The following is a 17,150-nucleotide window of genomic DNA, read 5'->3' as shown; positions in this document are numbered from 1 at the left end:
TTTCACCATAACCACTATTTATTTATAATCATTTATTTTCCATCATACCAGTGCCTAGCAACCTTCTTGCCTCACGCACCACCTGAGCAAATACCAAGCTCTCTGCGTACCAACGTTATGATCGGCGTTAAAATGGAGATACCACTAGAGGGAGCTCACGGCCCATGCTCTGAGAACTACTGTACTGCATTACACTGAATGTGAGTCACACTCTGCTCAGAGAGCCCTCTGTAGGGTATCCCCTGAAATACCCTTGTCAGCTTCTGACCCTGATACTGGCAGGACTCCCAGCTGCAGAGGTAATCCTCCTGATTTGTGGAATCTCAGAGGCCTCTTCAGGTGTTTCCACTGGGCAACGTGCCCCGCACCCCGGTGACTGGACTAGCACTTAAACAGCTCCTGGTCAGACTCCTCCGTCTCCATGTCGGAGTTAAAGAGTGACTCGTCTGTGGTGGCCTCCATGTCAGTCAGGCAGGAGGAGGCCAGGCTGCTCCCAGTGATCTCCTCCTCGAAGGAGTCCGTCCGGGGGGCCGGCAGCCGAGATGGGGAGCCGCCGTCCTCGCTGGACTCACTGGAGCCGTCATACTGGAAGTCATAGCAGTCCACGAACCACTCGGGCCAGAACTTGCGCCGTATCCTCTCACAGAACATGGCCAGGTTTATCAGCTCACCTAGGGACAGGCAAACACCGGCGTTAGCTTCAGCTGTTATCCATTTTAGCGAAAACCCCGAGGCAGTAAATCTGCTCTGACAGGGTAAAACCGATCCATTCCCCTCATTAGGAGTTTAAACAGCATTCAGGTACAACACAGAGACCAGCCTCAGAACATGGGTCACAGGAGCAGCAAGCCCCGCGTTTGTCTTTAACAATGACGTTGTTAACAAAGCCTGATATCAGAAGACAGCGAACTGGGATCTCCATCCATTTTCTAATGCACAGTGCCAGGTAAAGTCTGCACATTTGTGTCTGTTTTAGCTGTTATTTACCTTACAGTAAATGGCCTCGAGGCAATGAAGTAATACATATTAAATACTGAAAAAGTGTTCAACATCTCAAAATTTTTTTGATTTTAGACTCTTCAAAACTTTTGATTAGTATAGTCGACACCCCCACATCACAGGGGTTAGGGGTGCAGGGCCTCCACGATAAGAAACTCCCAAAAACTCCCAAAAAAAAAAAATCCCATTTAATTTCTTACGCGATATATCGAAACCGCAATGGGGAAAGTCGCAATGCAGAAGGAGTGACTTAATTTTATAAGTTTTATTTATCTTTCTGGAGTCCTAATTGGCTGCTGTGTCACATGATAATTTGTCATGCTCATGAAGTCATGGAAAATGATTCAGCTGACAACCTCATTTTAAAATGGTGGAATTATTTATGTACCAAAAATGGTTTACCATATATATATATATTGATTCCATAAGGAATGTAAGACAACGTTGTGTTTGAGTATCGTGTGAATGGTTTTCTAACCTTGGGACCAAAGACGTGAACAGTCGTCCGGCACCATCTAGTGGCCACGTGTTTGAACTGCATTTCTAAACCATTTTGAAGAAAGAGCACAGATTGAGAATCTGCTGCACTTAAATTAGCCTCCTTCGGGACAAGAACATGTGTGGAGAAGTTATGTTTGTAAATAAAGTCATAATAATATTATAAATAATAAAATGAGGTTACAAGCTATCATGGCAACCTTCTGTTTAGCCTATTCTAGAATAAATCCATATAGGCTACCCTGAAATAGAGTCTGTACAATGGAAAGTGAGTTTTCACTAGTGTGTTCCAACGCTGATACCATCTCTGAGCTGCAGGTTCACACTTGCTATGAGATGTGGATGGTAAACAGGAAGTGATGCAAAGTCACCTGACCTTTGAGAAGCTGTTCCGGCCGGGTGCCCGGCAGCGCCCACATAGCCTGGGCCAGGTGTCCGAAGACTGTGGCGTCCACTGATGACAGCTTTGGCCCCATGAAGTATTTCTTATCACCTACAGCAAAAACAACATCCAGCAGGGTTACCAAAAAAATCTCATGTTCAGGGGTGAACATGACCCCTCCCCCCATGCCACACCCCTGAACATGACCGCTCCCCCCATGCCACACCCCTGAACATGACCCCTCCCCTTATGCCACACCCCTGAACAAGACCCCTCCCCCTATGCCACACCCCTGAACAAGACCCCTCCCCCTATGCCACACCCCTGAACATGACCCCTCCCCCATGCCACACCCCTGAACATGACCCCTCCCCCTATGCCACACCCCTGAACATGACCCCTCCCCCCATGCCACACCCCTGAACATGACCCCTCCCCCCATGCCACACCCCTGAACATGACCCCTCCCCCTATGCCACACCCCTGAACATGACCCCTCCCCCTATGCCACACCCCTGAACATTACCCCTCCCCCTTTGCCACACCCCTGAACATGACCCCTCCCCTTATGCCACACCCCTGAACATGAACCCTCCCCCCATGCCACACCCCTGAACATGAACCCTCCCCCCATGCCACACCCCTGAACATGACCCCTCCCCTCATGCCACACCCCTGAACATGACCCCTCCCCTCATGCCACACCCCTGAACATGACCCCTCCCCTTATGCCACACTGCTCACCCCACAATACCTTTTCCTGTGTCACCTGACTGGTGGCTCCCTCCCACCCATGCCAACACGCCCCCAGGACCCAAACATGCCTCACATCAGCCACGCCCCCAATCCCTCAGCCACGCCCCCAATCCCTCAGCCACGCCCCCAGCAATACCTAACAAGGTGGCTAGCGCACGCATGTCCTTCTCCATCAGGGTGTACACTTCCTCCCTGGAGAAGCGGCCGATCCCGTGGCCGTACATCTCTCGCTTCACGATGCCGCGGTTCACCTGACTCAGGATCCACTTCAGGATGGGGCTCAGCGGCCCGCTCACGGCCAGCATCTTCCGGGTCGTCTCTAGGTTCTCCACCCACTGACAGTAGGCCATGGTCCTGACACAACACACATGACATGTCACGTAACCTAATGTGTATCCATGACCCTATGGCCAGCAGCTACACGGCCAGAGCCCAGCCTGCTGCTGTCACTGACCAGTAGAAGTGTTCCTCCACCATCCGGGTGACGGCGTGGGACACGGCCCTCTCCTCATGGTTCAGATTCTTATTCAAGTCTACGTCCAGCTTCTCCACCAAGAAGTCCATGATGAACTCCAAGCCGGACACCTCCTCCTGGTTGTACTCGATCCACGGCATTTTGCCTTGCGGAGAGAGCTTCCCGTCGAAGTAATTCTGCCGGGAGGGGAGGCCACTTTAGTCTCTCGACGGAGAAAAGGAAGACGAACTAACCTCAGGGCACAAACCAGCGCCGAGGAGAGTGATGCCCGTCGGCCCACCTGGTAAGGCACGCCGCCCATTCGCAGGTAGGTCTCCAGCCTCAGGCAGAACGGCGACAGGCTGGGAATGCAGCCCGAAGGCCTGCCAAACTGGTGCAGGATGAGGGTATCTGTGGAGTCCATCTCCTGCTCCTTCCTACACGCAGAACAAACATTTATTTGTCCCTTCAAAAAATGGACCTTTACATTAAAACTGCTATGCCACATCCCCCAATATCCTCTTATACATCTGACATCATATACAAATCCTTAATTATTTCCGCCTTTTCGTATAAACAATGATTGCTTCAGATGTTTCCTTTCCAAATGGACAGCCAGTATTTCATCACTATAAAGTGACTGACGTTGTACCTTTGACTTCATTTTTAGAAGTAGCTACCACTAGATGGTGCCGGAATTACTGCCTAGCAAACGTTTTTATCGACGTTGGTAGTAATTTCTTCAGTGTAATAAATATACGGATGGCCGTCTCTCCATCTTTTATTGCTCTAAAATAATTAATCTGTGTGTCTTCCCCAATTTTCAAGAACGTGGTATTATTCAGAATAGAACCGCATGGAAATACACACGTCCGTGTCGGATAAGAGTGTGTTGGAGCATCATGCAGGTCCTGCGGCTTCTCGGGGTACCACAGCATCCTTTGCTGATTACGCTGTACACAGTAGACGGTGGAAAGCTGCTGTCCGTGCGACATTAAGTAGCGTTTTATAGCTCCAGACCACGTGAGGCTGCACACACCCACGTGATGCCCCCGCCCCCCGAAATACATCGAAAACAAACAGGTAATTAAAATATTATACACTTTATGCAGCGGCAGCAATTTAATGTACATGCCTCAGTCCTCTATAGCACAATAAGCTATAAAGGCTGCTCTTTTCATATGGCGGACGCATTATTTTAATTACTGCTGAGGTGTTTACATGCATTTATGTGCACATGCATAAATGCACCCCGAAAGGCAAAAGAAGACGCATCCCTAAAAAGCCAACTGCTTCTAAAATGAAAGCCAATAATCAAAGTCAATACGATGCGTCCCCCACGGATCAGACAGTCTGTATTGTTATTCATCATTCAGGGGAGATAATCCGCCTGCACACACCAGCGCCGCTTGCGAGACACAGGCATCGGCGTCATGTTCGGTACCTGGCGACCAGCAGCTCGTGTAGGATGTAGACAGCGGCTGCCACTAGGGCTCCCCCGGTCAGGTAGAGCGTCCTCTTCCACCAGGTGTCGGACCCCAGCCCAGACATAACCCCGCCGTCGTCCTGCAGATGGAAGGCCACGACGTACCCGTACAGCGAGTAGCGATCATCGGAGCCGCAAAGCCCGAGCGAGAAACTCCGATTGTGGCCCAGATCGACCACGCACGACCGGGAGGAGGCGAAACCACGCCACCACAGCATCCTGTCCCCGGCCGCATCCGTCCGGCTACATCGGCGTTAAGGCGAGAGGCGGTCCGAAGGCCGGTCCGTAGCCTGGTCCGCCCGCTGGTCCTCTGATCGCTGCGCTCCGCATCCAGCATCTCCTGCTTTCCCTGCTCCACTAGGGGTGCAGCTGTCGTCAGCGGGACTGCAGCGCAGCCACCTCTTCTTATAGCCTCATTTTTCCCCAGGATAATCGAAACGTATTACCAACAGCCCAGACTGTACCGAACCGCATTTACTCCTGTCTGCGTTTAATTCCAAAATAACCCCGCGTCCAATTCAGCTGTAGGTGAGGCTAATTAAGACGGACTATCTTTCCTGATGCCCTTCTTAACCCACGTGTATTTCATCAGCTGGTCACATCTGTTTTCTCTCTATAAAAGGGTACATCTTGTCCAAAAACTGCAGAACATCAACAATGGTATATTTGAACAATTATGTCCACTGATCCATTAATTAAATCATAGCTTAATTTACATGGCCAAAAAATTGCGTTCACATGCTTTAAATCAGTCCTTTCCGTAGACAGAGAGCCAGTTTGGTCTCCTGTTGTTGCTTATCTATCAATATCTGGCCGTGATCAGTCCCTGGATCTGTTGCGCGGCTGTTTTGGGTGAGATTAGTGCACAGCCCCTGGACATTTCAGTATAGACGCTCCTCAACTTACGGCGAGGTTACGTTCCGATGAACCCATACTAGGTCGAAAATATCAGAAGTCGAACATGAATGCGTTACGATGTGACCCTTGGGCATTTAGTAGAGAGAATGGGATTGGGAAATTTAAGGTTTAATAGGCAAAGGGGGGGGGGGGGGGGGGGGCACACGCACTGTACGGTTCTAAACACTATGAGATGTTTACGCTTGCGATCGCTAGAGACTGGAAGCGTGGCTGGCTGGATGCTGCTGTTGCCCGGCTTCGGTAGGACGTATCGTACGGCATATCGCAGCCCGGGAACAGGTCAAAACTCAAAACGACTGCCGATATCCGAATGTCCATCGCTATCGCACTATCCTCTAAATATCAATGCGAGGAGCATCTGTGTTTAACAGTTCTCTGTAAAACGAGCAGAAAACAGACATGGAATCGATCAGAATTTTATTCAAACTGTAATCCAAGACTTTTCCCCCTACATCAGAACAAAAATAAGTTTTATTCTATACAAACATATAGTAACACTGAAATCTGAAAGCGTGCCTCTCACTTTACTACAGACGCACTTAGTGACCAGCTCAACACACTGCTGTCTTCAGTCTGGGGACCTCCTTCACCTGCCCCATCCCCAAGTGACGTCACACCACACCAACACTCTGGGTCACCGGACCTCGTTTGGAAATGAGGCAGATGGGACCCGTGACCCGCCGCCCCGATCCGCCGTCCGAATCCGCGATGCGCTCAGCTCTCCCTGCGCTCCTGGTCCACCGCACCTCCATGGTGGGCCAGCTGCTGCTCCGGCCCGTGGGTGGGGCCGGGTGGCTGTCCCCCCCTCCCCTTCACAGCGCAGAGGGCGTAGTTAAGGGCTGTGCTCTCCGCCCAGCTCCAGGCTCCGGACAGCGGGTTGAACAGCATGCCTTGGATGGACTCCACGCAGAAGCCATCTGGGGAAGACCACACTTCAAAACAACATCCGGACAAAATGAAACCGAACATGCCAGTGATTGACACGCTTAAAAACGACGCCGCCGCGATCATTCTGTCATGCCACAACCCCGGAGGGTGCAGGACGTTTGAGAGACAGCAGACTCGCATAGACAGCACAAATAAACATATTGTGGTGAGTGTATGAGTCATTTTAATAAACGAGATGACAGCCCTTTTAAAAAGAAAGTTACTCTCCATTAACAGCCAATATTGGTTTAATACTAAGAGGCACAGACATGGAAGCCAGGAAAATTAAACATTCATGGTTATATGCTAAGAAAACACACGCATTCCACAGTAAACGACATTCACCATCAGCAGAAACACATACTTTTATACCATTTAAAGATACATGCCATGCAGTGTAAAGCATGCCAGTAACTGCATAGTTAGTCCTGCTGACCAACCCCGCGGAGTCACATTCGTGTCAGCCAATCATGGACAGTGGGTGGGATCAGAACAGGAAGAAAAAAAAAAGTTCACCTGGAGGACCCTGCACAGGCAGTGTGCCAAGACTGATCGTCACAGCCACCTTAAGGGACAGGGAGACTTACTGGACTCCAGCATCCTCTCCAGGTCAACAGGACTGATGAACTTCTCCCAGGTGTGGGTGCCGGGGGGGACGATGTGGAGCAGGTGCTCAGCTACCACGATGCCCAGCACGTATGACAGTTTGGTCTTGTTGATGGTGGTGATGAAAAGCAAACCCCCAGGCTGCCAAAAAAAAAAAAGCGCTCACAGATCAACAATGATCCCCTTTCTGGCCAAATCTCAGCCAACAGAGACGGCAATATCTGACTGGACTGAGAGGGGCAGTTAGGGAGCGGCGGCAAATTACATCATCAGAAACAAACCGCGAACTGCATCAGCAACCTGACTGTTAGAGCTAGTAAGAGAGAGATTTCCCCACACAGACTGGACACCACCAACTCATTTAGTGACGGTGATTTTAAGAGACTATATGCATGCATGCAGGCCTCCGCAACATTCTGGCTCACCTTCAGCACCTGGTGGCAGCACTGTATGAACACGTCCACGTCCAGCAGGTGCTCCACCACCTCGGATGCCACTATGGCATCAAACGCCTCTGTCTCTTCGCTGGACAGCTCTTCTATGGTACAAGCCCGGTACTGGAGCCGCTCCCGCAGGGTCGGGTCAGACGAGCTGTGGAGCTCCGCAATCCGCACGTTGTCCTCCACCGGGTCCACGCCCATCACATCGGCACCCAGTCTAGCCAGGGGCTGGGGCGGGAATCACAAGGAAGATTAACCATTAAATTACCTGTGGCAATAGTGCCACCTTCTGGTGGGAGGCCAAAAACATGACACTGTAAAGCAAGCCAAATGGATGTAGGAGCCCTTCGGGAGTTCATGGGTATTTTCTGCACAAATCACGTTCCCACTATTCAGGCTGCAGATGCACCCTAGGCTGTACCTCGCTCAGCAGGCCTCCTCCGCAGCCCACATCCAGTATCCTCGTCCCGGACAGGAGCCTCCCTCCCTGCAGGCCCTGGTGGACCTTCAGCAGACTGTCCCTGCAGACAGAGGTATCCAGAGAAAGCGTCGGGCCACTCTTGCTATCCCTCATCCTCTTCTAATGTAGCTACCACCCCAGCCTCTAGAACAACCCACCCCACCTTCCAGAAATTTAGCCACAAACAGAACAGGAGTGGGGGGTAGTTTGTAGCTCAGTGGGTTAGGACACTGTCTGTGATCAGAAGGTTTTTGGTTCAAATCCCAGAGCTGGTAGAGTCACTGCCTGGGGCCCCCTGAGCAAGACCTTTCAACCCCAACTGTTTTAGGGACTAGCTGACCTTGCCTTGTTAATTCTGTCCCTTTGAATAAGAGACACAATGGGACATTGTGGGGGGGGGGTACGCCTCTACATCTCACTGGGCAGACATGGAGGGTCGCTAGATCAGCTATAGACACAGAACTGAGATTAATGTTAAAAACAGAGTGAAAAGGCCTGACAGTGAAGCCAGACGGCCCCTGGCCACACGATCACACCCATGCTCACCTAACGAAGGGCACCCGGAGGCTGTTCATAGAGTGAAGAGCCGCAAAAGCACCCCGCTCATCCCACCACCTGCTGGACAGAGCCTGAAATTTCTTGGTCTCGCTGGGGTCCAGAGTAGTCCGTGATGATGAACCAGCACTGTAGTGGTGAACACTGCGGGGGCAAGGGCACAGTGTATCAGTGTACCAGGAAACCCAGTGACAGCTAATAGCCTGCTGGGTAGCCCTGTTACAGAGCTCGGTGTACCACAGCAAAGTTCTAAAATAAATAAAAAGTTCTAATGAAGGCAAAACGGTGCGTTAGCCGTCGGCTGGCTGGTGTGAGACTTTCGAGACAAGTGTAACTGTTTTATTACCGTGTAAATAGTCTGCAAACTACTCCGATGCTTCTGATGCAGCTAACTTTAGGTTTTTAATGGAATGACATAGATTTGCCGTAATATTTCTTGCGTGAGCGTGGCAGTCTGAAAGCGTGAGTTTAATGTCACATGCGTGAAAGTTGGCAGCCTTGTAACGGTGAGAATTCAGAATATCAGTTAATATTATATGACTGCGTTACAAAGTAATAGAAGGTAATGCAAATTGAATTCCGTTAATTACACCGTTTGTTCATTTATTTATTTACTTATCACCGTATCGGGAAGGTTAGTGACAGTCAGTCCCCACCTACTGACGGAGCACACGCTGCTCCCAGCTGTGCGCACCGGTCCATGGGGTCTTGCTCCGTCGGGTTGGAGACCGTGTACACGGCATGCACACGCAGAGCTCCCCGGAAAAATTGCTCCTAGGACCGACCCGCGTTGGAGCCCCACACCCAGGGGCAGACGGAAAGCAGAGCTTCCCAGCGCTTTACGGAGCATAGCAGTGGCGTGACCGGCGACAGGACGAACCGGGCGGAAACACGAACCCGGGCGCATTAAAGTTCCTACATCGAGGGCTTTGCTTGTCAAACGTTGTTATAAAATCAGTACTCTATTTTTTTTTTAAACCAGGGGTGGCCACTCCTATCAGCAAAGGACCAGTGTGTATGCCGGTTTTGGGGATACCATTTAGGTCAGCTGTTCAAACTCAGGTGACTCTTCAGTTAATCAGTCCTCTAATTAGTAATGTAATTAGGGAGTTACAGCAAAAACCTGCATACAGCCCTTTCTGAGTAAGACTGTCCTCCCCTGTTCATAGTGGTTTCATTTACATTTAAGACCAGCAGAAAGGCAGGTGGAGCAACCATGACATGCAAGCACCATAGCTTTCTTCCCATTTGTCCAGAGTAACATCACAGCGTAAAAAAGCTGCATCACTTCCGAAGGCCTAAAATCTCACACATCCTGCTGATCCTCAGTCCTCTAGACTAGTGGTTCTCAACTGATGGGAACCATTTTCTTTGGGTCACAGACTATGTAGTTTTAAGAAAAAAAGTGTTTGATTTTTTTTTATAAGGCTTTTGTAGTTGACAAAACGTCATCCCAGAAATGTTTTTTTTTACTGCCAGCAACCCCCCCCCCCCCCAATATCATGCCAAAATAAACTCGTACCAACAAAAATTCAGGGTTGTGATTAACGAATAATGTGTATCCGGAGGCTAAACCAGTTGAGAACCACTGGTCTACACTGTTCCAACCATTCACTTCCACTGAAATTTCATCCTACCCTCATCTGTATTGTACGGACTGTGTCAAACAAACAAGAAAAACCAAGCAAGCACAACATTCAGATCGATGTTTTATTAGAAGTTGTACAGACTTTACAGTGTATCACAGCATGTGCTGACAGCCCACATTCACCTTAAAAAACATGTTTTTTTCCTTAAAAAAAAAACCCTAACTAACTAACTAACAGGTAGGAAGGGCAGCCAGGCCTCTAGGGAAAGCTGGGGAGGACTTTTAAATGCTTCAGAACAAAAAGGGACAATCACAACAGCCAAACCAACAATCATTCGCTTTATTGGACAATTTACAGTGTGATTTTTTTTTTTCCTTTTGTGATAAAACGTTACAACTTGGATGCTCTACTGACTAAGTCCTCAGATGTGATCAGGCTTTGGAGGGAGTGTTGTACTGCAGACAGGAATTAAAAATGAGATATTTACAGGGGTGGGGGTCACGGGAGAGTCACCTACACTGTTGCCTCTATAATGAGACAAGCCTTTAAAACTCATGGAATTTTAAAATAAGTACACATATCAGGATCCTCAGCGCCAGCGGCGGGCGGGAGAGTTTGACCTGCAAGAGAGGTGGAGGGAAAAGGTGTCAGGGCGAGGCTTCCACCAGCCAATCAGCATAAGCACAGTCACTGACAGACAGCCCCGAGACCCTATCCCCTCCCTCCAGCCAAAAAATGGCCCCACACCACATGACACAGCGGAACCGTCACCCACAGGCTGCAAGGGCAGTATCCTGCGGAAGGAGACGGGTCGACATGCACAGTCTTTTCAGGAAGATTACGCTGTGCCCTCTCTTTAGTATTTTAGTGCGTAATCGCCTTGTGGGGTAGCGTGCAAAGGGACAGCGCCTCTTGTGGCGAGGCCTGAGCGGCGCGTCAGGGAGACAATCAGCTGGCACATAATAACCAACATGGCTTTACCCCATTAACAGTAAGCAAACGTATGCGGGATATTACAGCACAACAACGTGAACATGGACAGTGAAAAGGAGTAAGTAAAGAGAACTGAATACTACCTTGATGGCGACTTAGACTTGTGTTTGTGGCTCGCCTTCTTACCAGACTTGTGCGACTTTTCCGTTGACCGTGAGCGACTGCGTTTGGACTTTTTAGATTTCTTTTCCTTGCTAACCTCAGGAGAGGGAGACCTGCTCCTGCTGGACTCAGAGTCTGAGTACTTCCTGCCGCCTTTGCTGGGGCCCTTCTTGCCGCTCTTGTCCGAGCGGGCGGGCCTGCCGGCGGCCTCACTGTGGGAGTCCGTGTGCTCGCTCTCCCTCCTCCGCTTAGCCCTGCCGTTGCTGCCCTCCTGCACTACGCTCTCCTTCTCCTTCGCCCTCTGCTTGGACCTCTCTTTCTTATCTACATCCTTCTCCTTTTTCTTTTTGTCCTTCTCTCCACTCCGGCTCCTCTCCCTCCTCTTGTCCCTGTCTTTGCTCGGCTCTTTCTGCTTGCGCCGGCTGCGACTTCGGCTGCGTCTGCGCTCCCGGCTCTGCCGCCGGTCCCCGCTGCGACTGCGGCTGCCCTTCGCCCTCTCCCTGGACCTGCTCTTGCGCCCCCTGCTGGGCCTCCTCTCCCGGGAGCGGCTGCGGTTCCCCCGGCGGCCGGAGCGCTCGGCACTGCGGTTTCTACTGCCCCGCCTCCTCTCCCGGCCCTTTTCCCGTTCGCTGGGGCGTCTGCGCGGACTGCGGCTGCGCGGCCGCGTCCGGCGGGAGGGCGAGGGGCTGCGCCGCCTCTTCCTCCTTGGGGAGGAGGAGCGGGATGAACTGCGAGAGGAAGAGGAGGAGGAGGAGGAGGAAGAGGAACGGCTGCTGGAGCTGCTGGAGCTGGAGCGCGAGGTGCTGCTGCGAGCGTCGCTGGGGGAGGCGCTGCCGCTCGCCCCGCCACGCCCCGCCTGCTCCCTCACTGGCCCCGCCCGCCTGACCTCACTAGCCTCCTGCTCAGGACGGGCCTTGCGTCTCTCCACCTCCCTGACAGGCTCCGCCTCCCTGACTGCCGCTCTATCTAAGCTCTCCGACTGTGTCTGCTCTCGGCCCACCCTATCCAGTGCTGGGTCATCTGGGGGGGTAACAAAGATAACAATCATTAATGCCCAACCCGGTAGACACTGTCACATAACATTTGCTAGACTAAAATATCCGTGGTTTGTCTACGACACCATTGTACTCATCTTTCAGATAAAGTAAGGAATTTCCAGTGAAGAGCAGCAACCTTAAAACACTAGTAAGACACGTGGCTCCATTCCTGTTCTTCAGCGGTTCCCGATCTTCTTACACCGCTTACCACAATTATGATCGCCAATGTAAAACAAAATCCCCCCACCAACCACTAGAGGGCGCTTGCGTACCATAGTTTGAGAACCACTGCTATACTACAACAAGGCACTCCTACTTTATCTGTACAGATTCTGCAGAGACGCACCTGGGGCAAGCGGCCCCTCAGTCGCGCGCCTCTCCTCTTGCTGCTGCAGCGCCCTCTCCTGGCGCCGAAAGGCATCCTGCTTCTGGCGGATGCGGTGCCGTAACTCCTCCTCGTCTGTGTCAGAGGAGTCCGAAGCCTTGGTGCTGTGCTCGCCGTCGCTCTCGTCCGAGCCGTACTCACCCAGACCCCCTGCGGCAACAGAGGCCATACCCTTTATAGCGGGCAGTGCCAGGACACACCCTCTCTCACTCCCTCTCTAACACACTCTCTCTCAGTCACACACACCTCTCTCTGAGGCCCTGTCTGCAGGTGGCTGAGCTCGCTGAGACAGCATGCGCAGAAATGTCTGAACACAAACGTCTACTGAACCCTGCACCCAACATCACGCTGTGACATTTCGGCCTGTCTCATTAACGTCTGTGTGGCATTCTACCGCTGCATGTGAAACATTGCCCATCGCCCTGCCCCGATCCGACTGAACCATCCCCCCCCCCCACTCCCCACCCCTCCACCCCCCAGTTCCACCCCTCCGGACGAGGACCCACTCACCGAGGCCGGTCAGAGAAGCCAGTGCACTTGACTGTGCGATCTGTTTGGCAGGCGCTTTCATTCACAACAGGAACAACATGTTAAAACATATAGCCACCATTTCAAAGGCAAGACTCTACAGAGAAGGGGGGCACAGATACAAGGGGCTATTCAGAGCTGCCTTGCAAAGGAGAGAAGAGACAATTAGCAACACAGTCCTCTTTCGACATGCAAATCACTGTCCGCCCAGCAGAGGGCGCACCACTCTGTCGTAATGCACTTTCGTTCTTGTCCAAGAGTCACTGGGGTGGGGTGGGGAGGGGGGGGGGGGGCTATATCTACAGGGCACGTCGAGTTCAGTGGAGGGTTCATTTTACGCCAGGCCTTCGCCGCTGGCTCCTCCCCCTTCGCTCCTCTGAACCTGTCGTTTTACGTTAGCTGAGAATGGCTAAGGAAACACACACAGGCGCCTTGCTGATTGGTAGCTCAGAAGACTGTGTCCATTTGAACTGCATGCTACATGTCAGGGCGCCTGGCCAGGCTCACATGGACAGCAGCAGGGGGGCTCGTACCTTTGGTAGCCTTGCGATGAGTCTCCCGGGCCACCTGGTAGATTTCCTCAGTGGTCACTTCCAGCAACACTTCCGTCAGCAAAGTCTTTGTCAGGAGTATCTGCAGGAAACACGAAAGGAAGCACTTTAAACCTCGTCCGTCTTGGGGGAGAACACAGCGCTACAACAGGCAGGAGGATCAGCACGCAGATTCTGATCACATGACCAACTGACCAGCTGGTACTCTCGCTCCTCCTCCGTCATCTCTGGTTCGCTCTGCCCCTCGTGGGATGGGGACGGACTGCTCCTTACGAGCTCGGGCTTCCTGGTGGGGGCCTGCTCTTCTTCACCCCCCTCCTCCTCTTCGTCGTCACTGTCCTGCACAGATGAGATTCAGGGAGTTACCCCAAATAAAAGGGGAATCCAAGCTGGTCTTGCACCTTCCCCACCTTCCCCAGTGACTCATGGCCCCTTGTCTCGCTCCACTTACAAACTTGCTCTTGCGTGGAAGCCTCGGGCCATCGCCTTCCTCGTCGGCTGCGTCTTCCTCTTTCTTATGTTCTCTCGCCATCTCCGCCCGCTGCTTCTCCATCCTCTCCTTCTCCAGCCGTTTCTGCTTCTCGCGGTCCATCTTCTCCAGACCCTCGCGAATCCAGGCGGGGAGGATCCGCCGCTTCACTGCGTCTGAGGACCGAAGCCGGCACACGGTCAGTACAGGAGCGAGGAGCGAGAGCTGGACGCATGCGGACCGGGGTGCCTGCGACGCTCACCCAAGGCTGGGGGCTCCTGCTTGTTGGGCATCTGAAGAGGGGACCTTTGGCGCTCCCTGAATCCTGGGGGCCGGTCCCGTCGATTCTGGGGAGGCCCTTGCTGCCAGTATGGAGGAGGAAACCCTGTAGAAGGGGGGCCAAAGGCAGCAGCCCCATGCTGGAAGAAGAGGAAAAGTCACCCACCACTCCTTCGACAGGCCGGGACCCCCTTCCCCATAAATCCACCATCTCCAGGCCCATCATATACTGCGTACCTGATAGTCAAACTGGTTGACAGGCATGGGCGTCATGGAAAAGCTGTCTGACTGGCCCCCGAAACCATGGCTGTTCTGTGGGAACCCCCCCTGGTGGGAATCTGGTGCAAACTCCAGGCTGTCCTGGCTGTTGCTGTCCTCCGAAGGGGTGACAACATCCATGGGCCCTGGGCCCTGGGGGAGCCATGCCTGCTCTGGGGGAGGGCCATGCATATTCCAATCTGGGGGGTGGGGGTGCAGCTCATCACTGATAGGCTGTATTCTTTCTGCCATTAAAAAATTATGTTTGCCATGTTTAATGTATCGACAGCAGATCAGATCATCTCTGAAACAGTTAGCAATTCTAAGACACCTGACACTCCTGAATAAACATGAACTTACCAGAATTAGGGCTACAACAAGTGTCATCCTAACTCATTGACGTTTTTTCCGAACGCATTTGATAAAAGACAGAAAGTCATGATCTCATTCTGTTGACCATAATGGCATTTTACAGAACTAATAAACAGAAATATATTAAATGGGAAGTGCTAGTGCAAAACCACAAATATATAATCTTCATGCAAACTGTAAAATGACTCTGGAGTCGCCCTACAAAGGTCCGTGCCACATAGCTGGCCCAGAAGGCTTACAGATCACAAGCGAACACCAGTGAGATAGAGCCCTTCAGGTCCCAAGGCACTAATAGCGAGAGAAAAGAGAGAGCAAACCTGGCTGCCACATTCGGTTGAAGGCCGAGTCGCCCTGGAAGGAGCCGTGGCTGTTCGGAGCCGGTTCCAGGGATTGAACATCCTGCCCGTTGGGCTGCTGGCTCGGCTGCTCCACTGGGGGTCCTGCAGACTCCTTCTGCGCTATCCAGGCTTGTGCTAGGGCTGCCCAGTCCACCTGGCCTGGAGCAAAGACAGAGTCCATCAGCCAGAGGTCCCACTATCTCCCTATAATTATTCCTACCATACTGCTTATTGTCTCAACCCCAGGAACTCGTACAGTAAGCGTTAGTGCTTTACCACTCCCACAACATTCAGTTTTTAATGATGATCCTTTTTATATTTGTAATGTTTTTACCACCAGATATTTCCCACAACTTTTTTTGCTTTGAATTACTTGTGCTAGGTAATTTAGGATTTCCCTCACATTTTTTTTTAATAGCCAACCCACAGTGTTAGTGCAAATTGGCTTCTCCATTAAAAAATTAGATGGTAATATTTTAGCAGATTTGGGAGCAGTGGTTGGTATCTGGACCTTATGATGAGGCAGGTCCCTACAGCAAATGCCTCATTTTTCTGGATACCCAATGAGACATGCAGATGCAGTGGAGGCTCACCTGGGTCCTGCTGGTGCTGGAAGGACTGCATCCACTGCTGCTGGCTCAAAGGCCACTGCGGCCAGGGCTGTCCACCCTGATCCCACATTTCTGCCTGGAAGACCATCAGATCATCAGAACATCTTACCGGCTGTTCTTCAGATCATCTCATCCTCAGACCATCCTATTTTTTTTTCTACGCGACATCATTTATTGCTGGTTACCTGACAGCCAATCTTCAATTCCTCCGTCACATAGTGTTTCTTTTAAGATATTAAAAATTTGTTGTTTAGCGACGTAGCTGGCTGTGGTCACCGCTCTTCATATAGCTGCCGTGCGTTTTACCCGCCCGTCCAGATAAAGGCGCTACACACCAGCTAATTAGGCGGCTTAAGCCACGGCGATCGCTGTTAACCACGTTAAAGGTCGTATGTGCGATTGAGAGGATTAGTTACCTTCTCCGACTAGCCCGGTCCCCCCCCCCCCCCCCCCAGTTAGCACAGGCCCTGCTATTGCTAACGCACGGCATAGAGCCGTCGGGTTTACTGTCACTCACACCCGCACAGAAGTCAAACGATCCGGATAAAAATGCTTTAAAACTTCTCTGGGGAAAAAAAAACAACCTGACCATAAGGCGTACGACCGATAGCTGAGTCCGACATGAAACACAACGAACACCTACCTCCTGAAGCCGCTTCTTCTCCGCGTCGCAGACAAGATGGCGGCAAGAGCGACAGCCCGGAAGTACTAAGACAATGGACCGGAATCGAATAAAATGGGACACCGCCCTCTGCACGATTATGTGCCTCACTTGGGAGTCGGGACACGTAAGTCAGGTACATGCTTTAGTGCCTGTTAGGTTCAGTGCGCCATGCAGTGTCTTTCTAGATAAACGTTTTCCTTTCAATTGCCTCAGTTTTGTCCACCAGATTCGTGCAAGTGTTCTTGCAACTTTCACGCAAAATTCACCCAATACCAAATTAACATTCTTTGCATGAACCAAAAAGTAAATACAGAATACTGAATTTCAGTAAATGGGGAGATAATCAGCTGGCAACTAAATTCAGGGATTTGGCAGGGTCTTTAATAGTTAATAACTGGTATTTAGCCACATGAATAAACACTTGCAACTATGAGCATGACACTTCTGAAAGGCCATTTTCATCACATGTGCATCAGGTGAAAGGGAAGTCAGG

At 51.4% G+C, this 17,150-nt stretch overlaps 3 protein-coding genes across 7 annotated transcripts; all 3 read right to left on the bottom strand.

Annotated features, from left to right (window-relative positions):
- Positions 1-5,796, bottom strand: faxcb (failed axon connections homolog, metaxin like GST domain containing b). 2 transcript variants are annotated; one of them, XM_023813053.2, is made up of 6 exons: positions 4,534-5,796; positions 3,391-3,526; positions 3,090-3,286; positions 2,772-2,989; positions 1,874-1,990; positions 1-671 (listed from the first exon to the last, which is right to left on the bottom strand). In XM_023813053.2, exons 1-6 carry the CDS (start codon positions 4,791-4,793, stop codon positions 382-384), a joined length of 1,218 nt encoding a protein of 405 aa, XP_023668821.1. In that variant the 5' UTR covers positions 4,794-5,796; the 3' UTR covers positions 1-381. The 2 variants fall into 2 exon arrangements, with proteins under 2 accessions (XP_023668821.1, XP_023668820.1); XM_023813052.2 differs by lacking the exon at positions 4,534-5,796 and adding an exon at positions 3,960-4,484.
- A 97-nt stretch (positions 5,797-5,893) lies between these two features.
- On the bottom strand, positions 5,894-9,458 carry coq3 (coenzyme Q3 methyltransferase). The gene is made up of 6 exons (XM_023813055.2): positions 9,138-9,458; positions 8,473-8,625; positions 7,888-7,987; positions 7,452-7,694; positions 7,008-7,167; positions 5,894-6,410 (listed from the first exon to the last, which is right to left on the bottom strand). Exons 1-6 carry the CDS (start codon positions 9,386-9,388, stop codon positions 6,208-6,210), a joined length of 1,110 nt encoding a protein of 369 aa, XP_023668823.1. The 5' UTR covers positions 9,389-9,458; the 3' UTR covers positions 5,894-6,207.
- Positions 9,459-10,177: 719 nt separating this feature from the next.
- On the bottom strand, positions 10,178-16,736 carry pnisr (PNN-interacting serine/arginine-rich protein). Of its 4 annotated transcripts, none has more exons than XM_023813023.2 (12): positions 16,637-16,736; positions 15,976-16,069; positions 15,362-15,541; positions 14,652-14,917; positions 14,398-14,554; positions 14,118-14,311; positions 13,862-14,005; positions 13,649-13,748; positions 13,098-13,151; positions 12,549-12,737; positions 11,147-12,185; positions 10,178-10,690 (listed from the first exon to the last, which is right to left on the bottom strand). In XM_023813023.2, the coding sequence occupies exons 2-12, from the start codon at positions 16,061-16,063 to the stop codon at positions 10,660-10,662; spliced, it is 2,442 nt and encodes an 813-aa protein (XP_023668791.2). In that variant the 5' UTR covers positions 16,064-16,069; positions 16,637-16,736; the 3' UTR covers positions 10,178-10,659. The 4 variants fall into 4 exon arrangements, with proteins under 4 accessions (XP_023668791.2, XP_023668793.2, XP_072572339.1 ...); XM_023813025.2 differs by having other exon boundaries at positions 14,652-14,872; XM_072716238.1 differs by lacking the exon at positions 13,098-13,151.
- Between the last annotated feature and the right edge of the window lie 414 nt (positions 16,737-17,150).

This window comes from Paramormyrops kingsleyae, chromosome 9, assembly GCF_048594095.1.
Source record: "Paramormyrops kingsleyae isolate MSU_618 chromosome 9, PKINGS_0.4, whole genome shotgun sequence".
Classification (NCBI taxonomy): domain Eukaryota; kingdom Metazoa; phylum Chordata; class Actinopteri; order Osteoglossiformes; family Mormyridae; genus Paramormyrops; species Paramormyrops kingsleyae.
Note: the sequence above shows the minus strand (reverse complement) of the source record. Positions and strands in the feature narration are given on the sequence as shown.